This window comes from Petaurus breviceps, unplaced genomic scaffold, assembly GCF_028583685.1.
Source record: "Petaurus breviceps papuanus isolate PSGF00001 unplaced genomic scaffold, PetGlider_PUasm1.0 90895, whole genome shotgun sequence".
Classification (NCBI taxonomy): Eukaryota; Metazoa; Chordata; class Mammalia; order Diprotodontia; family Petauridae; genus Petaurus; species Petaurus breviceps.
Window position 1 is genome coordinate 2,323,198 of NW_027187372.1, and position 20,263 is coordinate 2,343,460.

The 20,263-nt window shown below is 39.6% G+C and overlaps 1 protein-coding gene across 2 annotated transcripts in view; it reads right to left on the bottom strand.

Moving 5' to 3' along the window:
• The window catches only part of RNASEL (ribonuclease L), a 30,474-nt gene extending 14,422 nt beyond the window's left edge, over positions 1 to 16,052 (bottom strand). Inside the window, exons 1-4 of one of the 2 annotated variants that reach the window (XM_069074385.1) lie at positions 15,908 to 16,052; positions 11,809 to 11,901; positions 9,637 to 11,263; positions 8,113 to 8,198 (exon numbers count right to left, since the gene is read on the bottom strand). In XM_069074385.1, coding sequence (XP_068930486.1) covers positions 8,113 to 8,198; positions 9,637 to 11,104 — 1,554 coding nt within the window. In that variant the 5' untranslated portion in view covers positions 11,105 to 11,263; positions 11,809 to 11,901; positions 15,908 to 16,052. The remainder of the gene's footprint in view (positions 1 to 8,112; positions 8,199 to 9,636; positions 11,264 to 11,808; positions 11,902 to 15,907) is intronic. The other variant, XM_069074384.1, reaches the window with a different exon arrangement.
• Between the last annotated feature and the right edge of the window lie 4,211 nt (positions 16,053 to 20,263).

The window sequence follows — 20,263 nt, forward strand, 5'->3', positions numbered from 1 at the left end:
AATAGAATGATTTCACAATATATCAATTCTCACAATACTGATAATCTCAGTGGACAGATGCTCCCAAGAAAGATTAGCTGAAGTTCAAGTCATCAGTATTAGAAACAAAAATCAATTTCTTAATTCACAATATACAAATACAAAAGCATCATCAAATTGTCTTTGCTTCTTCACAATTGTGGTGTATGTGTTTTTTTTTTTATTTTAGTAAACATGGCACAGCTAGGTAGCAAAGTAGATAGAGTACCTGACCTGGAATCAGGAAGACTTATCTTCCTGAGTTCAAATCTGACCTCAGACACTTAGCTATCTGTGTGATCCTGGACAAGTCACTTAACCCTGTTTGCCTCAGTTTCCTCATCTGTAAAATGAGCCAGAGAAGGAAATGGCAAACTACTCCAGTATCTTTGCCAAAAAGACCCCAAATGGAGTCACAAAGAGTCAGACATGACTGATACAACTCAACAACAGCTAACAGGAAATAATGCAAGTTTATTTTTGTTCCCTTCTTTGCATTTAGACTGGGGGAAAGATGTATAAAATCAAAATTGCAGAATTTTAGAGTTAAAAAAGACATTAGTGACCATCTGATCCAACCCATCCATGAAAGGAATTCCTACTAGAAAATACCAGGCAAGTAGTCCACAGCACCTAGAACTGAACACTAGGGACATTATTTAATCAGCTAACAGTCCAAAGAAACTATGAATCAGTAGATGGATAGCTAGGTGGAGAGATGCATGGAAGAATGGATTTTAAAAAAGCATTTAGTAAGCACTTGTTTAGGGCAGACTAGAAAAGCAGGTAAGAATACCTTTTCTTTAATATAATTTCTGTTAATAAAGCCCTACCTATTATAGATGTTGTAATGGGAATGCAAATTTGGAAGATCTTCCCTGCCCCTAGGCTAAAGTGCACCTGAAGCCTGGGGTGGGAGGCTTGTTTTTCAGTAGATACTTTTTGATTGGCCAGTGGGTCCAAAAGGTTGTTACATTCTCTGAGCCAGGAGAAGGCTATATAAGCCCTGATGTGTAGCTTTGTTTTGGGACTCACTTTGAGAAGTGTTCTGTGATTTGATCTGAATTCTGGGAAGCCGTTGTTGAGAGTCCCCCGGCTTTGAAAAACCCAGATGTGGAAACCCAGATGTTGACTGGGTATGGATGTAATGGTTGGACAGTTTGGAAATCTGTCTACTTGATCTGTTTCTGTCTTTTTTTTTAAATTCAATTTTTAATTTATTAATTTGTTTGTTTCCTTTTAGTTTACAGGATTCAATTCCACAATTCCTTGAATTTCACATTTTGTCCCCCTCCTTCCCCTCCCCCCATGGCACCTTATAATCAAGTATAGGATCTGTAAATACTTTCACATTATACAATGGTCAGGTTATAAGGATGGATTGTACCAGCTGGAATGAAAAATGGTAAAGAGGACATAAAATCAAATAAGAGAACGAAAAAGATCAGGTATTTTGCTTCCACCTGGATATAAATTTAGTTCTTTCTAGTTCTTTCTCTGGATGCACGTTTTTCTCTCCATCATGCGTCTTTTGGGATTGACTTATATCCCTGCATTGTTGAGAAGAGTCCAGTCTATCAAAGTTGGTCATCACACATACGTTGTGTCTGTAATTGTGTACAAATTCCTCCTGGTTCTACTCTTCTCACTCAGCATCAGTTCTTTTAAGCCTCTCCAGGTAAATATGAAGACTGCCTGCTCCCCGTTTCTTATAGCGCAATAATATTCCATAACATGCATATACCACAACTTGTTCAGCCATTCCCCAATTGATGGGTACCCCCTTAATTTCCAATTCTTTGCCACAACAAAAAGAGCTGCTATAAACATTTTTGTACATATGGGTCTTTCTCCTATTTCTATGATCTCTTTGGGATATAACCCTAGGAGTGGTATTGCTGGATCAAAGGGTATGAAAGTATTTATAGCCCTTTGGGCATAGTTCCAGATTGCTTTCCAGAAAGGCTGGATCAGTTCACAACTCCACCAACAATGCATTAGTGTTCCAGTTTGCCCACATCCTCTCCAGCATTTGTCATTTTCCTGTTTTGTCATCTTAGCCAATCTAACTGGTGAGATGTGGTACCTCAGAGTTGTTTTGATTTACATTTCTCTAATTAATAGTGAATTAGAGCATTTCTTCATGTGCTTATAGATAGCTTTAATTTCTTTCTCTGAAAACTGCCTGTTCATATCCTTTGACCATTTATCAATTGGGGAATGACTTGTATTCTTATAAATTTGACTCAGTTCTCTGTATATTTTAGAGATGAGTCCTTTGTCAGAGACATAGGTTGTAAAGATTCTTTCCCAATTTCCCACCTCCCTCCTAATCTTGGTTACATTGGCTTTATTTGTACAGAAACTTTTCAATTTCATGTAGTCAAAATTATCCATTTTACATTTTATAATGTTCTCTAATTCCTGTTTCGTCATAAAGTCATTCCCTCTCCACAAGTCTGAGAGGTAAACTATTCCTTGTTTTAGCAGACTGCTTACAGTATCAACCTTTATACTTAGATCATGCACCCATTTAGACTTGATTTTGGTATGTGGTGTTAGATAATGGTCTATGTCCAGTTTCTGCCATACTATATTCCAGTTTTCCCAGCAGTTTTTGTCAAATAGTGAGTTCTTATCCCAAAAACCAGGGTCTGGGGGTTTATCAAACAATACATTACTGTAGTCGTTGACTTCTGAATCTCGTGTGCCTAATCTATTCCATTGATCCACTCCTCTATTCCTAAGCCAGTACCAAGTAGTTTTGATGACTGCTGCTTTATAGTACAGATTGAAATCTGGTAAAGCTAGTCCACCTTCCCTAGCATTTTTTTTTTCATTAATTCCCTTGATATTCTGGACCGTTTATTCTTCCAGATGAATTTTGTTACTATTTTTTCTAACTCTATAAAGTAGTTTTTTGGTAAATTAATTGGTATGGCACTAAATATATAATTTAATTTAGGTAAAATTGTCATTTTTATTATATTAGCTCGACCCAGCCATGAGCAATTGATATTTTTCCAATTAGTTAGATCTGACTTTATTTGTGTGAAAAGTGTTTTGTAGTTATGATCATACAGGTCCTGGGTTTGTTTTGGCAGGTAGATTCCCAAATATTTTATAATGTCTACAGTAACTTTAAATGGGATTTCTCTTTCTACTTCTTGCTGTTGAGTTTCATTGGAAATATATAGGAATGCCGAGGATTTATGTGGGTTTATTTTATATCCTGCTGCGAAGAGTGATAGCTTGGTCTCTTCTTTGCCTAACTTGATTCCTTTGATTTCTTTTTCTTCTCTAATTGCTACTGCTAACATTTCTAGTACCAGATTGAATAAGAGGGGTGATAGTGGACACCCTTGTTTCACCCCTGATCTTATGGGAAATGCTTCCAGCTTCTCCCCATTGCATATAATACTTGCTGATGGCTTTAAATAGATGCTACCTATTATTTTAAGGAAGGCTCCATTTATTCCTATACTTTCTAATGTTTTTAATAGGAATGGATGTTGTATTTTGTCAAAAGCCTTTTCTGCATCTATTGAGATGATCATGTGGTTTCTGCTAGTTTTATTGTTGATATGCTCAATTATACTGATGGTTTTCCTAATATTAAACCATCCTTGCATTCCTGGAATAAATCCTACCTGATCAAAGTGTATTATTCTTGAGATAAGTTGCTGTAGTCTTTTGGCTAGTATTTCATTTAGAATTTTTGCATCTATATTCATGAGGGAGATTGGTCTATAATTTTCTTTCTCTGTTTTATCTCTTCCTGATTTAGGTATCAGTACCATATTTGTGTCATAAAAAGAATTTGGTAGGACTCCTTCTTCACTAATTTTCCCAAATAATTTGTAGAGTATTGGAATCAATTGTTCTTTAAATGTTTGATAGAATTCACTAGTGAATCCATCTGGCCCTGGAGATTTTTTCCTAGGGAGGTGACTGATGGCTTGTTCAATTTCTTTTTCTGAGATGGGATTATTTAAGTAATCTACTTCCTCCTCAGTTAATCTGGGCAACTTGTATGTTTCTAAATATTCATCCATTTCCCTAAGATTGTCAAATTTATGTGCATACAATTGGGAAAAATAATTCCTAATTATTGTTTTTATTTCCTCTTCATTGGAGGTAGATTCACCCTTTTCATTTTTGATACTCATAATTTGGTTTTCTTCTTTCTTTTTTTTTATCATATTGACTAAGGGTCTATCAATTTTGTTGGTTTTTTCATAAAACCAGCTCTTGGTTTTATTTATTAGTTCAATAGTTTTCTTAATTTCGATTTTATTAATCTCTCCTTTAGTCTTCAATATTTCTAGTTTAGTATTTAATTGGGGATTTTGAATTTGTTCTTTTTCTAGGTTTTTTAATTGCATACCCAATTCGTTGAGCTCCCTTTTCTCTGATTTAATCACGTATGCACTCAGGGATATAAAACTTCCCCTAAGAACTGCCTTTAATGCATCCCACAGATTTTGGTATGTTGTCTCATTATTATCATTCTCTTGAATGAAATTACTGATTGTTTCTATAATTTCTTGTTTGACCCACTCGTTCTTTAGGATCAAATTGTTTAATTTCCAGTTAGTTTTTAGTCTGTCTTTCCCTGGTCCTTTATTGCATATAATTTTTATTGCATCATGATCTGAGAATGATGCGTTTAATATTTCTGCCTTACTGCATAGAATTGTGAGGTTTTTATGCCCTAGAACATGGTCAATTTTTGAATATGTGCCATGAACTGCTGAGAAGAAAGTATATTCCTTTTTATCCCCATTCAGTTTTCTCCAGAGATCTATCATACCTATCCTCTCTAAAATCCTGTTCACCTCCTTAACTTCTTTCTTGTTTATTTTGAGGTTGGATTTATCAAGTTCAGATAGGGGGAGATTGAGGTCTCCCACTAGTATAGTTTTGCTATCTATTTCTTCCTCTAATTCCTTTACCTTCACCTCTAGGAATTTGGATGCTACACCACTTGGTGCATATATGTTAAGTAGTGATATTGCTTCATTCTCGATGGTGCCTTTTAACAGGATATAGTTTCCTTCCTTATCTCTTTTAATTAGGTCAATTTTTGCATTTGCTTTATCTGAGATAAGGATTGCTACCCCTGCTTTTTTTAGGCATGATATATTTTACTCCAACCTTTTACCTTTACCTTGTATGTATCCCTCTGTTTCAAATGTGTTTCTTGTAAACAGCATATTGTAGGATTATGATTTCTAATCCATTCTGCTATTCATCTCCGTTTTATAGGAGAGTTCATTCCATTCACATTTACAGTTATGATTGTTATCTGTTTCTTTCCCCTCATCCTATTCCTGCCCCTGTTAATGTTCGTATTTTCCCTCCCTTCTCCCTTCCCCCCCTTAATAGTTTTCCTTTTGACCACCGCCTCCCTCAGTGTTCCCTTTTCGGCCCCCCTCCCTTTTCCTCCCCTTTTCCTCTTACTACTTCCCTCCCTACAAATCACTCCCACCCCCCTTTTGTAACCCTTTCCCCCTCCTACTGCCTGTAGGATATTGTTATACTTAATGAGGTATGCTATTTTTTCTTCGCATCAAGAATGACAGGAACAGATCTCATGCGAAGCTCCTCTCCCTCCCCTCTTTCCCTCTAAAATGATGTGTGTTCTCCTTGTTTACCTTTCTAAGTCACTGTCGCTTCTCGTAATTGGAGGTTGAATTTTCCATTGAGTTCTGGCTTTTTTATCAAGAAGGTCTGGAACTCTGTTATATCATTGAATGACCATCTCTTTGCCTGGAAGAATATGCTCAGTCTCGCTGGGTATGTGATCCTTGGTTGTAATCCGAGCTGTTTTGCCTTCCTGAAAATTGTATTCCACTGCCTCCGATCTTTCAGTGTGGAGGCTGACAAATCCTGTGCAATCCTCACTGTGGACCCTTGATATTTGAATTGTTTCTTTCTGGCCGCTTGAAGTATTTTCTCTTTTATCTGGTAGTTCTGGAGTTTGGCCACAACATTTCGAGGATTCTTCAGTTTGGGATCTCTTACAGCAGGTGTCCGGTGGATTCTGTCGATTTCTATTTTCCCCTCAGGTTCTAGTATCTCAGGGCAGGGCAGTTTTCCTTAACGAGCTCTTGGAGAATATTGTCCAGGCTCATTTTTTCATCATAATTTTCTGGTAGGCCTATGATTCTCAGATTATCTCTCCTGGATCTGTTTTCCAGGTCTGTTATTTTTTCTTTGAGGTATTTTACCTCTTTTTCTAATTTTTCATTTTTGTTGTTTTGCTTGGCTACTTCTTGGTTCCTCATAGAGTTATTTGTTTCCATTTGTTTAATTCTGGTTTTTAGCAAATCATTTTCCTTGGTTAATTTTTGAAGCTCCTTTTCCATATCATACACTTTTCTTTTTAGAGAGATGTTTTCCTCATTATAATGTTTTTCGAATTCTGCTATTTTCGTTTTGAGAGAATTATTCATTTTGTCTTCTATCTCTCTCATTTTGCTTTCAAAGTTCCTTTTGATCTCATCTAGGAGAGCCTTCTGTGCTTGGGATCCATTCCCTGTTGAAGTCTCAGCTGTGGGTGTGGAGTCCACAGTGTTTCCCTCTGAGGTTGGTTCCTCCCTCTGAGGATAGTAGGACTCTAGAGTCTTTGTCTTTGTAGTCTGCTTTCTACCCATTTTGAGGCAGTGTCCTAGCCACGCCCTTCCTCTAGGATCCCAAGCCTTTACCGTAGAGGGTTTTGCCCTGGGGCAAGAGTTACTATATTTTCAGGGTCAGAGGGGGGTTTTGGAGCAAGTGGGGTTCACTCTGCCATCCTTGTCTTTGGAGGTCCTGAAAGGGGCTTGCTCTTTCCAGTCCCAGCCCTTTGGTGATAGGCCTGGTAGTGGACCTTGTGGTTGGTGGGAAGACTTGCCCTCAGAGTTGATCAGGCCCCTTCCAGGCCTGCCTCCGCCACGCCTTCCCACACAGGGCGCTGCTCCTTCCTGGCCTGCGCCCGCCGCCGCCGCACCTTCCCGTGCAGGCCACCGCGTCGCCCGCTATTATTCCTTATTAGAACTTGTCCTTCGCATCTATGTATTGATAAATCTGGAAACAGCCACAGCTGCTGCTGATCTGGAGTCCCTCTGGCTGGTGGCTGGTCAGGCCCGCCCTGGGGCTAAAGCCTCGGCGTGGGGCTGGACTAGGCTCCCAGAGCGTTGTGCTGGCTGATTCCTGCTGGCCTGCTGGGATATTCTCAGCGGGAGGTTAGCTTCTCTGTGTCATTTTGTGGGTTCTGCAGCCGATCTGTTTCTGTCTTGATAATTCTGCCTGTATACTTTGAAGTTCAGGGTGCTGACCTATTTCCCCTGAACAAGGTAAACGATATATGGTCTGACTGATTAAAGTAAGCTTGTTAACCCATTTTGAGTTGCTTTCCTTTATCAAAGCAGATCCAAGAACCTGTATTGCTAGCAGCCACCCTGGGAACGCTAGGGTGCTTGCTGCTACAGATGTAGAACCTTTTGATAGTACCAAAGATTATAGCATCAAAAACTGCATTTTCTGGATCTTCAGGAACTATGACTTCAATCAATCTTTTACGGCTTCCTTTAAGTCCCAATTAAAACCCCACCTTCTACAGGGAGTCTTCTCCAACCCCTCTTAATTCCAGTGCCTTCCCTCTGTTAATTATTGCCTATTTATTCTGTATGTAGCTTGCTTTGTACACATTTGTTTGCGTGTTGTCTTTTCCAGCAGATTATAAACTCCTTGAGCTCGGTGACTATTCTTTGCCTCTTTTTATATTCCAGCACTTAGCACAGTGCCTGGAACTGTAGGCAGTTAATAAATATTGATCGATTGATTGGTATAGGTATTTAATCAATATTGATTGGCTGATTGACGTGACTTCAAGGCCTTTCACCATTGTGGTTGCCCCATTCTATCTCGTTTCCAGTTGATTGACATCCTTCCTAACATGATTAGAATGAGATGATTCTCCATCACTTGATAGGAAACTAAGATATTGAAAGAAAATGTGGGGCTGGTGTTGGGGAGGAGGTCAAAAGTGGAGAGAGGGAGAGAGTATTTAGATAAGAAAAGTAAATATGATTCAGCATAAAGGGGATATACCTTTAGATCGTCCTTAATTTTCTGCTGACCTTCATCCAACTTTTCACTTTTATCAAAATCTGCCAAACAAACTGCACCTTTAGAATCTGACAGAGAAAGAGGCAAAAAATTAAGTTGAATGAAAACTCCTCATCTCCCCCATGAATTGACTTAACAAAATCATATGAGTACACATTTATCAAGTGTTTCATCCTTTTCAAAGCAGCTTCACATATATAACCACTTAGCCCACCCATAACAGAATAGGTACTTGTCTTTCTAGTAGTGGGGAGGGATTTGCAGTAAGAAATTCACATGCTCCCCTATATAACCAATAATACACATTGAGAAGACACTAGATGCTCCCGAAAAGGTAAATTCATCTGGTTCAGATGAATTACATCCCAGGGTTCTGGAAGAGATGGAGAATATAACTGCTGGGCCCACTGTCAATGATCTTCGAAAGGTCACAGAGTGAGGGTGAGGTTCTACAAGACAGGAAAAGGGCGAATCTTATTTCTGTTTTCAAAAGAGGAAAAAACATGGAGTCTTCAAAATATAGGCTAGGGAACTTACTTTCTATTCCTGGCAAAAGTCTAGGATATATTATTAAAGAGATTATTTGTAAGCATTTAGAAGGGGAAGTAGTGATCAGTAAGAGCCAGCATAATTATGTGAAGACATTATTTAGTGAACTTATCTTAAGGCTTTGAAAAGTTTTAGACATTCCAAACATCACTGAGCAAAAATAGAGGTACTTTGGAGTTTTGGTAAATTCAATCTAATCTAATATACATTTACTTAGGAAAGATCTCCCATGTGCATGGGACCAAAGGTCATGCTTTAGAAATTGAAGTGCCCATCAAAATGGGTGTCCTTTCTAGGACAAGATCCTTCCCCCATTCTGTTCTCGTCCTCATTTTTTCCTGTAGTGACATCAGCAAAAGCAGCATCATTATTCACATTATATATCTAGCACTTTAAGGTTTAGAGAGTAAGTTGGTGACTGTGGGCATTGTCTCCATTTTGCAGATGAGCAAACTAAAGCTAAGAAATATACCCTACCCATGGTTATGTGACCAAACCAATTCAGAAAGCATTTATTAATGCAAAACATTGTGCTAGGTACTAGAATGGGAGTTTTAACTTGGGGTCTATTGAAAATTTCACAGACTCTAACAGAATTGTGCCTTTATTTTCACTAAACTCTAACTGAAATTTAACATTTTCTTCAATTATGGGTTAAAAAAAAAACATGATTCTGAGATGGAGTCCATAGGTTTCATCAGATTGCCAAAGGGGTCTATTGCTACAAAAAAAAAAAAAAAAAAACAGAAGTAACTCCACAGGAGCTCAGGGTAGCAGAGGAAAATTGGCCTAGAATGAAGAATTTTCTATAGATAACCTTCAAAGTGGATAATTTCCATGTCAGTCACAAAAAAATTGACTGTAGGTCTTTGGTATGTGTAATGGCATGTTATAAAGGAAGCTAAATGATCTCCTTTTTCAGCTCCCTAAACCTCAAAGGTTGGGCTGGGGACTCACCTATCAAGATATTCCCTGGGTGCAGGTCCTGGTGGGTATAGTTGCTTCTGTGGATTTCTTGCACTGCCTTAAATAAGGACTTCAGAATGTTTTGGAAGGCTTCATTCTCCAAGGCTGCTTCTCCTTGATCAGTCAGACATTCCTCCAGACTCTTCTCACAAAGAGCAAAGCACAAATACACACAGCCATTTTGGCTCTCTCTCCCATAAAACATCACCAAGTTGCTATTTTTCTGGCAATGGTAGATGCAGTTAATTTCTTGCTGAGCCCGTTGACTATCTTCTTGGAATCGCTTCACAGCTGCTTCTTTCCCATCATAGAATCCCACATAGACACCACCTTCAGAAGTTTCTGCAATCTTATACTGTTCTTGAATGAAAATCTTAAGTTTGCCAATCATGGGACGGTATATTCTATGGAGATGCCTTAGGCAACGCTGCCATCGTCGACTGTTTGGCTCATAGACCTCAGTAGGGGGAGAGAAATTCTCATTGGCCCCATACTCTCGAAGAAGCTTGACCATATCCTGGTTGTAGTTCCTCTGAGCGATCCTAATAAGATCTCCACAGTCTACTTTGGCTCCTTTTTCACACAGCAACTGGGCAATTTCAATTTGATTCTTGTCAATGGCAACCAGAAGAGCTGTGTTGCCATCATTGTCCGTATCATTGATATTGATTCCATTGTGTTCCAGGATCATCTGTACTAATTCAACATCCTCCTTCTCTACTGCCAAAATTAAAGGTGTTTTCCCTTTTTCTCCCCTCACATTGACATCAATTCCATACTGTAGCAGTAAGAGTATGACCTCCTTCACTTTCTTGTTCTTACAGTACAGAAAACTATGAATCAAGGCATTTCTGCCCATGTTGTCACGGGCATTCACTTCTGCCTGCATCTTTTCAAGAAGGATTTTCAATGCATTGACATGACCTCGTTGGGCTGCATCCATGAGGGCTGTCTTCCCCCCTTTGCACAGTTTCTTTTGTTCCTCACTAGTTTGTCGTCCCAAATTCACTTGTGCCCCTTTTTCATACAGGAATTCTAAAGCATTCACCTGACCGTAAAAGGCAGCTTCCATAAATGCTGTGAAACCATGGTTATCACATTCATTGATGTCTGCTCCCTTAGAAAGCAAAAGTTCCAGGAGCTCCACATTTCCCACAATCCCAGCTACAATGAAGGGAGTGGCACCATTCTCCTTCTTCACATGAGGATCAGCACCTTTATCTAGTAAAAGCTGGACAATGTCCTTGTTACCTTCTTGCACAGCATTATGCATCGGAGTCCAGCCACCCTCCACTTGGACATTGACATCAACTCCTCTTTCTAACAGCTCTTGCACCAACTTAATGTTACCTTCCTTAACAGCTTGAATCAAAGGAGGATATTCCATCTTGGGGGAAGAGGAAAATGTGGGTCTCTGCTGGGAGTTTCTGTTATTGGCCTCCATGAAAGTCAATGTCATATGATAATGCTATGTCATGTGTTCCTCTCTGCCTTAAAGAAAAAGGAAGTATGCCTCCTTTGGACCTGATTAAGAGGTAAAACTCTGAGAGTCTTCAGCTGGGGAAGATGAGGATTGTCTTGCTAATGAAAACATTCTCTGCATCTTTTATTTCTCCATCTAATAAAGAATAATTTTGTCAGTTAACCAGATAAGTCACATTAAAACAAATTTTACCACCCAGTCCACATAATGGTGGCCATTGTATACTATCTCCTAATCATTCTAGCCTTCCTCAAGAAGTTCTGCACTTAGCTGCCCTGGTACTAGAGGACCTCAGCCTCTATGTTGGTGCTGTCTCAAACTCTCTAATCTTCGCCTAGGGAATATCTTGATAGGTGAGTCCCCAACCCAGTCACTGAGGTTTAGAGAGTTTAAAAAATGAGATAGCTTTGCTTTATTTATAACATACCTTCACACATACAAAAGATCTATAGTCAGTTTTTGATAATCTGGCAATTCCTCAATCTCCTGAAATGTCACAATCTACTCTATCCTGCCACCTTAGCCACACCTAGGGATAGTGACACACTAGATCTCACCATTACTCAGAAATGTTCCACCCACCTAATTTAAAATTCTGAAATTCTTCTGTCTGACCACAATTTCCTATTATTTTATCCAGCCCCATGCCTCACCTCAACCCCTCCAAACCCATCTTTCACCTCATTAAGGTCTCTCATCCTTCTGTCATCCAGGCCTTCATCAGGTCATTTGTCTTGCACCAACTTCACTTCCTTTCCTCTCTAATCTTGACCCTGAAATTAATCAGTTCAATTGTATACTGTCTTCTCCATCTCTTCCTCCCACACCCATCCTATCCTTTGCCAGACCACAGCCCAGGATTATGCCCTTCATCCCACTCTCCTGCTCCTATTCATGTGCTGCTGATCAGAGCTAGAGAAAAAAGACACAATTGTACATTATAAGTTAATAATAGTAACACTTTTATAACAGCTACTGTGTGCCAGGTGCTGTGCAAATATTTTCTATTTTTTATTTGTTCAGTTTTTGTGGTTGTTTTTTAGGGGGGGAGGCAAGGCAGTCAGGGTTAAGTGACTTGCCCAAGGTCATACAGCTAGTAAATGTGTCAAGTGTCTGAGGCTGGATTTGAACTCAGGTCCTCCTGACTAACCCCAGAACCAGTGCTCTATTTACTATGCCACCTAGCTGAACCTACCGCCCCCATTCCCCCACCCCCAAACTGTGAAAATATTATTTTATTTGATCCTTACAACAACCCTGTGAAGCTGGGGCTATTATTAGCCACATTTTACAGTTGAAGAAACTAAAGTACACAAACAAAACCAATGCAACCAAGATTAGAAACTTAAAAATTGGGGGAAAACTTTTACAGCAAGTGTCTCTAATAGAGACCTCATTTCTCAAACATATGGGAAACTGAGTCCAGTTTATAAGACTACAGGTCATTTCTCAATTGATAAATGGTCAATGGATATGAACAGGTAGTTTTCAAATAGAGAAATCAAAGTTATCTATAATCATATGAAAAAATGCTCTAAATCACTATTGATTAGAGAAATGCAGATTAAAACAACTTGGACATACCACCTCATACCTATTAGATGAGCTAAGATAACCAAAAAAGAAAATGATAAGTATTGGAAGGGATGTGGGAAAATTAGGACTCTAATAGACTGTTGGTGGAGTTGTGAACTGATCCAACTATTCTAGAGAGTATTTTGGAACTATGCCTAAAGGGCTATCAAACTGTGATCCAGTAATGCCACTATTAGGTCTGTATCCCAAAGAGATTTTTTTAAAGGGGGAAAGGACCTGTTTGTACAAGAATATTTATTGCAGCTATTTTTTCCATGGTAGCAAAGAATTGGAAATTGAGGGGATGTCATATCAATTAGGGAATGGCTGAACAAGTTGTGGCATCTGATTGTAATAAAATACTATCATGCTATAAGAAATGGAGAGCAAGATGATTTCAGAAAAATCTAGAAAGGCTGATGCAGAGTTAAGTGGAGTTCTGTACCTAGTTACAGCAATATAGTATAATGATAAACTATGAAAGACTTAGCTATTCTCCAAGACAATTCCAAAGGACTCATGATGAAAAGTGCTATCCACCTCCAGAGATAGAAATGTTACAATCTGAATGCATATTGAAGCATACTATTTTTTTTTACTTAATTTTTTATGATAGTGGGGGGAGTTTCTGTTTTTCTTTCACAACATGACTATTATGGAAATGTTTTGCATGATTACACATGTATAACCTATACCAAATTGCTTTTCATCTTAAGGATAGGAGAAAGGAGGGAGAAAATTTAGAACTCAAACCTTTTTAAATGAATGTTTAAAATTGTTTTTACATGTAATTGGGAAAAAATAAAATATTATTCAACTTAAAAAAAACCCTGTCTTTGCTCACTGTCCCTATTTCCTTTTCTCTCACTCACTCCTTAACTCTTTGCAATCTGACTTCCAATCTCACCACTCAACTGAAATTGCTCTCTCCAAAGTTACCAGTGATAATCATGCCTGGCATTCCTAACAATTGCTAATATTCATACAGTGTTTTAATGTTTAAAAGGCCTTTTTAAGGGGCAGCTAGTTGGTTCAGTGGATAGAGCTCCAGTCTCAGATATTTGACACTAGTTGTATGACCCTAGGCAAGTCACTTAACCCCAATTGCCACGCCAAAAAAAAAAAAGAATCCTCTTTAAAAATATCTGCTTTTCTTTTTTTTTTTTTATGTATGCTTTCTCATTGAATCTATACATCAGGTCTGGAAGTAGGTTCCATTAGTATCCCCATTTTACAGATGAGGAAGCTGAGGCCAAAAAATTTAAATAACTTGCCCAAGGTCACACAGCTAGCAAGTGTCTGATGCAGGATTTGAATTCAGGTTTTCCTGACTACAAATCCAGTACCCTATCTTCTGTGCCACCTGGCTGCTTCATGTCTTAACTGCTAAATCTGATCATCCCTTTTCAATATGTATCCTTCTAGACCTATCTGCTACTTCTGACACTAAGAACTACCATCTTCTCTCTGGGCTCTCTGGACACAACCCTTTTTCCTCCTACCTATCCAACTGCTTTCTTCTCAGTCCCTATTGCTGGTTCATCATCCAGATCACATTCCCTGTAGGTGGCTATAACTTAAAGCTCCGCCTTAAATCCCTTACTACACTCTCTCTCTCAGTGACCTCATTCACTCCCTCATTTCATTGTCATCTCTACAACAATACCAAACAAATCTGTATGTCCAGCCCCAGTCCCTTTCCCATGCTTCCATCCCACATCACCAATTGTCTATGAGACATTCCAAACTCTATATCTTAGGGATATAAACTCAACACACCCAAAAAAAGATCCTGTCATCTTCCCACCAAACCCTCCCCCCTTTCCAAGCATCACCCCTTCTTTCAAAGATACTGCTACTGGGTCGATAACCTTGGTGTTATCCTCAACTCATCACTCTCCATCACTCAATGGGTCCAGTGTCCTGCATCCAAGCCCTCCTCTCCACTCACACAGCCACCACTATAGTTTAAAGACCTCACTATTTCTTGCCTAGATTATTATAATGGCTTCCTATGTGGTCTCCCTGACTCAAGAGACTCCCCATTTCAGCTCATCTTCCTCATCGCTGCAAAGTAATTTTACTTAAACACAGATCTGACCATGTGACTCTCAAAACACCTAACCTATGTTTGCCTCAGTTTCCTCAACTATAAAATGGGGGTTCTAACGTACCTTCTTCCTGGGGTTGCTGTACTGGTTAAATGAAAACACACAAACAGAGAGGGAGAGAGAAACAGATGTTTTTTTTTAAAAAAAAAAAAGGTTTTTAACTTTAAAGCACTGTAAAAATGCTAGCCATAATTCTAAATGCCAGGCATGGTTATCACTGATAACTTTGCAGAGAGCAGTTTCAGTTGAGAGATAGGAGTGAGTGAAAGAGGAGGAAGTAGAAGCAGTAAATATAGAAGGGAAAGTTAGCTGAGAGGAGAACTGAAGGACAGTTAAGTTAGTTAAGTCTAATTAAGTATGGTCACCCCATTGTCAGAAACTAGAGGAAAGGAGGAGAGAAGAGATGATACCAAAGGGTTTTAAGATGACGAGAAAAAAAGGATTTCCTGCTAAATAGCCTCAATTTTCTCAGTAAAGTAGGAGGTGGGATCCTCAGTTGAAAGGAGGGGGGAGGCGCTGAAGGAGAGAAGAAAAGGTTTGGAAGAGCTTCTGAGGGGAGAGATAGAAAATCAGGAAAGAATTCGAGTATTTGTTGCTGCAGTTAGAAAGTGGACAACATTTTACAGTTTCTTGAACTGTAAACTAGGATTCCTGTGTCATCTAAACACACCCTCAGTCCCGTCCTGACTCTGTCTTTCATGATCAAACTCAATAAATCAGCTGCTTTCTAGACTCCCCATTCTAGAGCTGGGAGTGGGAAGGGCCACAAAGTGAATGAAATAAGAAGGAAAGAAAGAGAATTGGGGGAAGGAAAAGGAGACGCCTGCCAGGATCATTTCTTGCTTTCAGTTTCCTTTCTCTTTAGGAAATAGTTCCGTTGCTAGGTGCGCAGTATCTGGGCCAAAGAACTGCCCTAATGGTTTTAACCACAGATCGACAAAGAACAGAGCCCACCCCCAGTCTGTTTTTGTCCCCTCTTTGGCCCCTCGGTACCATTCCCAGGCTGTGGTCCAGCAAGACTCCCATCAGCAAAATCTTTCAAAAGACCGTTTCTAGGACTCAGTCCCGTTTTCGATCTCCTGCACACACCTACCTTCCGATCCCCTAATTCTGGCTCAGGTCTTCCTGCCAGCGTCTCTCGGGCATTGTCTCCCAAACTCACTGGCAGCATTTGGTTCTAACTCCTCTCCTAGAAGGAGCGACGCTTCAGTGTAAATAAATGGATCTTAGCTCACAGGCTTTTCTCTGTGTAACGTCATTGAGCTGGGGGCGGGACAAAGAGAGGGTTGTAGAAATGAGAAAGGGAAAGAGGAAGAGAAAAAACCTTTCTCGGGACGTGGAATGCAGGGTCTTGCCCAGCAATGTTGAAGTTTTATCTGAGTTCGAGGCCCGGGGAAAGCTCTCTAGGGGGAAAAGTGCTATATAAACCTGACCAATCAATAGTAACCCATATGAACTTTAAGGCTCTCTCTGAATAGAACATAGTAAGTGAGCTTTAGGACATGCAGCTTTGCCCAATGTACCTGGTTCTCGGAGGTGTCGCCCCAAAGCCTATTGCCTTGAATAATTAATAGTAATAATAGCGTATGTTTGTATATCGCTTTAAGGTTTGCAAAACCCATATTTGATCCTCACTGCAACTCTGTGATACAGGTGTTATTAACAGCTCCGTTTTCCAGATGAGACTTAGAAAAGTCAAGTAACTTACCTAGGGTCACAGACAGTAAATGCTTAAAGCAGAATTTGAACCCAGGTTTTTCTGACTCTTAAGTGCAGAAACAGAGACATAGATGACACTTCAGTTCCACAAGTTTCTACCATGTGTCCATCTGCATGTTGGGAAGCAGGGTCGATACAGCAGAGGTAAGGTCCAGTCCATGAATATTCATGATGACCCCCCCAAATAACACTATAAATAGAGCCCCCATGGGGCATCTACGTAGCACAGTGAATGGAGCACTGGCCCTGAAGTCAGGAGGACCTGAGTTGAAATGCGACCTCAGACACTTGCCCCATTAGCTGTGTGACCTTGGGAAAGTCACTTAACCCCAATTGCCTTGCCTTCCCTCCTCAAAATAGTGCCCCTTACACATTCCATTGGTGGGGGAAGTGGTAGATGAAAACCCCAGGAAAAGACCTCCAGACCTTGAAGGAAGAAAAGATCTTGGACTAACTCAAAGCTGCTACTGGGGATTCTTCTAGGGCTAAAGAGAGAGGAGGGAAGGGCCAGCCTGGGACAGAGTCACCATTTAAGACTCAGTGTATGTGCCATCTCCTACCTGAGGCACCCCTCCCCCATCTTAGGAATCTCCTCTCCCTAAAGTACTCTGTATTTACTTGGTCTATATTTTATATATCTGCTCATATGTTTTTATGTTATTCAGATATTTACATGTGTGTTTATGTGTTGTCTTCCTCAGTAGAATGAATGTCCTTTGAGGATGGATGTTATTTTCGCTTCCATATTTCTGTTCCCAAGACCTTGCAAAACCCTGGCCAGACACATGGTAGATGCTTAATAAATTCTTGTAGAATTGAATTAAATTGTCTGATCTCCTTATTATACTCTAAAGAATAGGTTAAGAAGTTAGTGGGAACAGCTAGGGATGTGGTAGAGCACCAGGCCCAGAGTCAGAAAGGACTAAGTTCAAATCCAGCCTCAAACATTTAGCAGTTGTGTGACCCTGGGCAAGTCATTTGACTTCTGCCTGCCTCCGTTTCCTCATCTGTTAAATGAGGATAATAATAGCACCTATTCCCTAGGGTTGTTGTGAGGATCAGATGATATAAGAAGAATTAAGTGCTTTGCAGCTTTAAGGAGCAATATAAATGCTGGCTCTCATTATAAGCCAACAACCACAACAGAGAGGAAGAAGGGAGCCCACAGTCAAAGTTTATTCTAGTGAGGTTTACTGAAGAATAAATAGTCTTTGTACTGCCTATGGAAGCCTCCAAGGGATGGGTCTGTTCATTTTGTCTAGATCTCAAGTTGAGCTTTCACTAGTTTTGGAGGAACCCAGTTGTCTTTATTCTCCCATCAGCACATGAGCAGGGCAGCCCTCAAAAAATCAACCCTGACTGTCCCCATTTGTACAGGAAATGCATATTGATAATGATATCCAATATATATATATATATATATATGTATATATATATATATATATATATGTCAATAATGTTTTTCCTTTTCCCCCTCTCAGTTCCCAAAAGTTCCAGGGCACTGGTGATTAATGGAGAAGTCGGGTTTTAGCTATTGTGACATCTTACAGAGCTACCCTTGGGGACAGGGAAGCATTATAACTGGTTGAGTGGACAAAAAAAGGGAGAAAGGAAAGAGGTAGAAAGGGAATCAAGACTGACCTTGTAAGTATATTATTCATGTCACCTAAATTGAAATAAGAGCCTTCTTTCCTCCACCCTCTTTTCAGTTGTTGTTTTTTTTTTTTAATATATAATCCTCTCCTATTAGAATGTAAACTCTTTGAGGGCAGGAATTGGCTTTATTTTTGCTTCTGTTTGTATTCCCACCTCTTAGCACAGTGCCTGACCTGGTACATGATAAGTGCTTAATAAATGCATGTGTTTGGGGGTTTCCCTCTCTCTCAACTTCAGATATACTCAGAAACTTTTCCAGAGTACATTGGTTCAGTCTTCCATACATTAGGTCATTGGGAATTTAGATAAGGGGCTTCTGGGATAGAGAATTCAGAGGTTAGCAAAAGAATAAAGGTGAGATTTGCTTTATTCATGACCTAAATTTCAAACTTAACTCTTTACTTTTCCAAATCAGTATCCAGACTCTAAAGGTAGAGCAAACAGATTAGCTTTTGCCAGGTGTTTGTCTATGAGATGGATCAACAAAGAAATACTAGAGATAAGAAGAGGCCAGATAATAGTGCACTGAAGATTACAGCCTACTGAGCTAATATAACGTGCAGATAAGATAATACAGAACAGCTTGAGAAAGAGCATAACTTTTAAGGGAATTCAGGAAAGACTTGGAGTAGGAGGTGGCCCCTGAGTTGGGGTTCTTGAAAGATTCTAAAGCTATACCACATGATAAATATTTATTAAGCATCCTACTATGTGCCAGGAACTAAGGTAAGTTCTAGGGACCTAAAAAGAAAAATAAAAACAATCCCTGGCTCAAGATACTTACATTCTAATGCGGAAAGGCAATACGCAAAAAGAAGCTGAAAGAGGGTAGGGGGAAAAAAGAAAATAGAGTCACAAAAGCATGAAGAAGATGATGGTTGAAACCAAGTAGAGCAGAGAGGGGCAAATGAAGAGAGAGCTGGTATTTTTGAGCCTTCTTTAAAGGGAGGTGATGGGAGGAATTTTTTGTTCTACCCTCTAGGAAGAAGAAATTGAAGATATCTATGAGGTATGAGAAGTAAAGAATCAAAGGCTATGATGACAAGTTTCCAGGTGAGTTTGTTTCATGGTAAGTTTATCCTGGGTGGGGCATGATGAAAATGCCAGTGGAATAGAAACCAAGTAGTTTGGTGACAAATGAGTCCCATAAGGCACAGCTCTCAAATAGGTACAGAAACAAAAGATGGAACCCCGATTTGAACCAACAGTCAGCAAGCCAGTTTGACTGGGATATAGAGCATGGCGGATGGGGAGTAATAGAAACCAAGTCTGGAAAGGCAAAATTGTGGAGGACGATTTTGGTTGGGGTGTGAGAAAACATCAAAGAAGACTTAGATTGTGAGCCTGGGTTGGGGAAGGCATGGTGGTGCCCTCAATAGAAACAGGAAAGTTTGAGGGAGGGTAGGATTTTAAGAAGAGAAGATAGTTTTGTTTTAGACCTGTTGAGTTTGAGATGCTGACAAAACATCCAGGTGGAGATGACTAGCAGCTCCTATGCAGTCTAGGCCTGGAGTTCAAATGAGAAATTATGGATAAATAAATAGATAGATTTAGAAATGATCACCACATGCCCTGCCTTAGGAACTAGTATATACACTAACAACCCCCCTTTCCTCTGTGTCACTTTCTTCAAATACCCCACCACTCCATCCCACACCCTACATTTCTGGGCAACTAAAAAATAGCAGATAAATGTTGAACTCCGTTTAATTTATAGCACTAATTCACCTCATCATTATTTTTTCTCAGTCTGGTGAAATTTATCACACCCAGAGCCCTTCCTGCTTGGACTGTGGTGATTAGAACCTCAACCTACAATATACTCTAGCAAATACTCTAGCAAAGAATGAGGATATTCAACTGTGGTTGTAGATTGAAGGAAAGAATGAGGAAATGCAAAACAGAAACTAAATAATCTAGGACCGATGCCAGACAAATGAAATGGGAGAGGAGGAAGTAGAAGTAGTTGAAAGTGTAAGATCTGGATTGCTGACAAAACATTATGGATTGGTGTGAACCTTTGCTCATAGCACTCATATAAGGCAAAGTAAGATTCCCGGTTTTTTTTCATTGA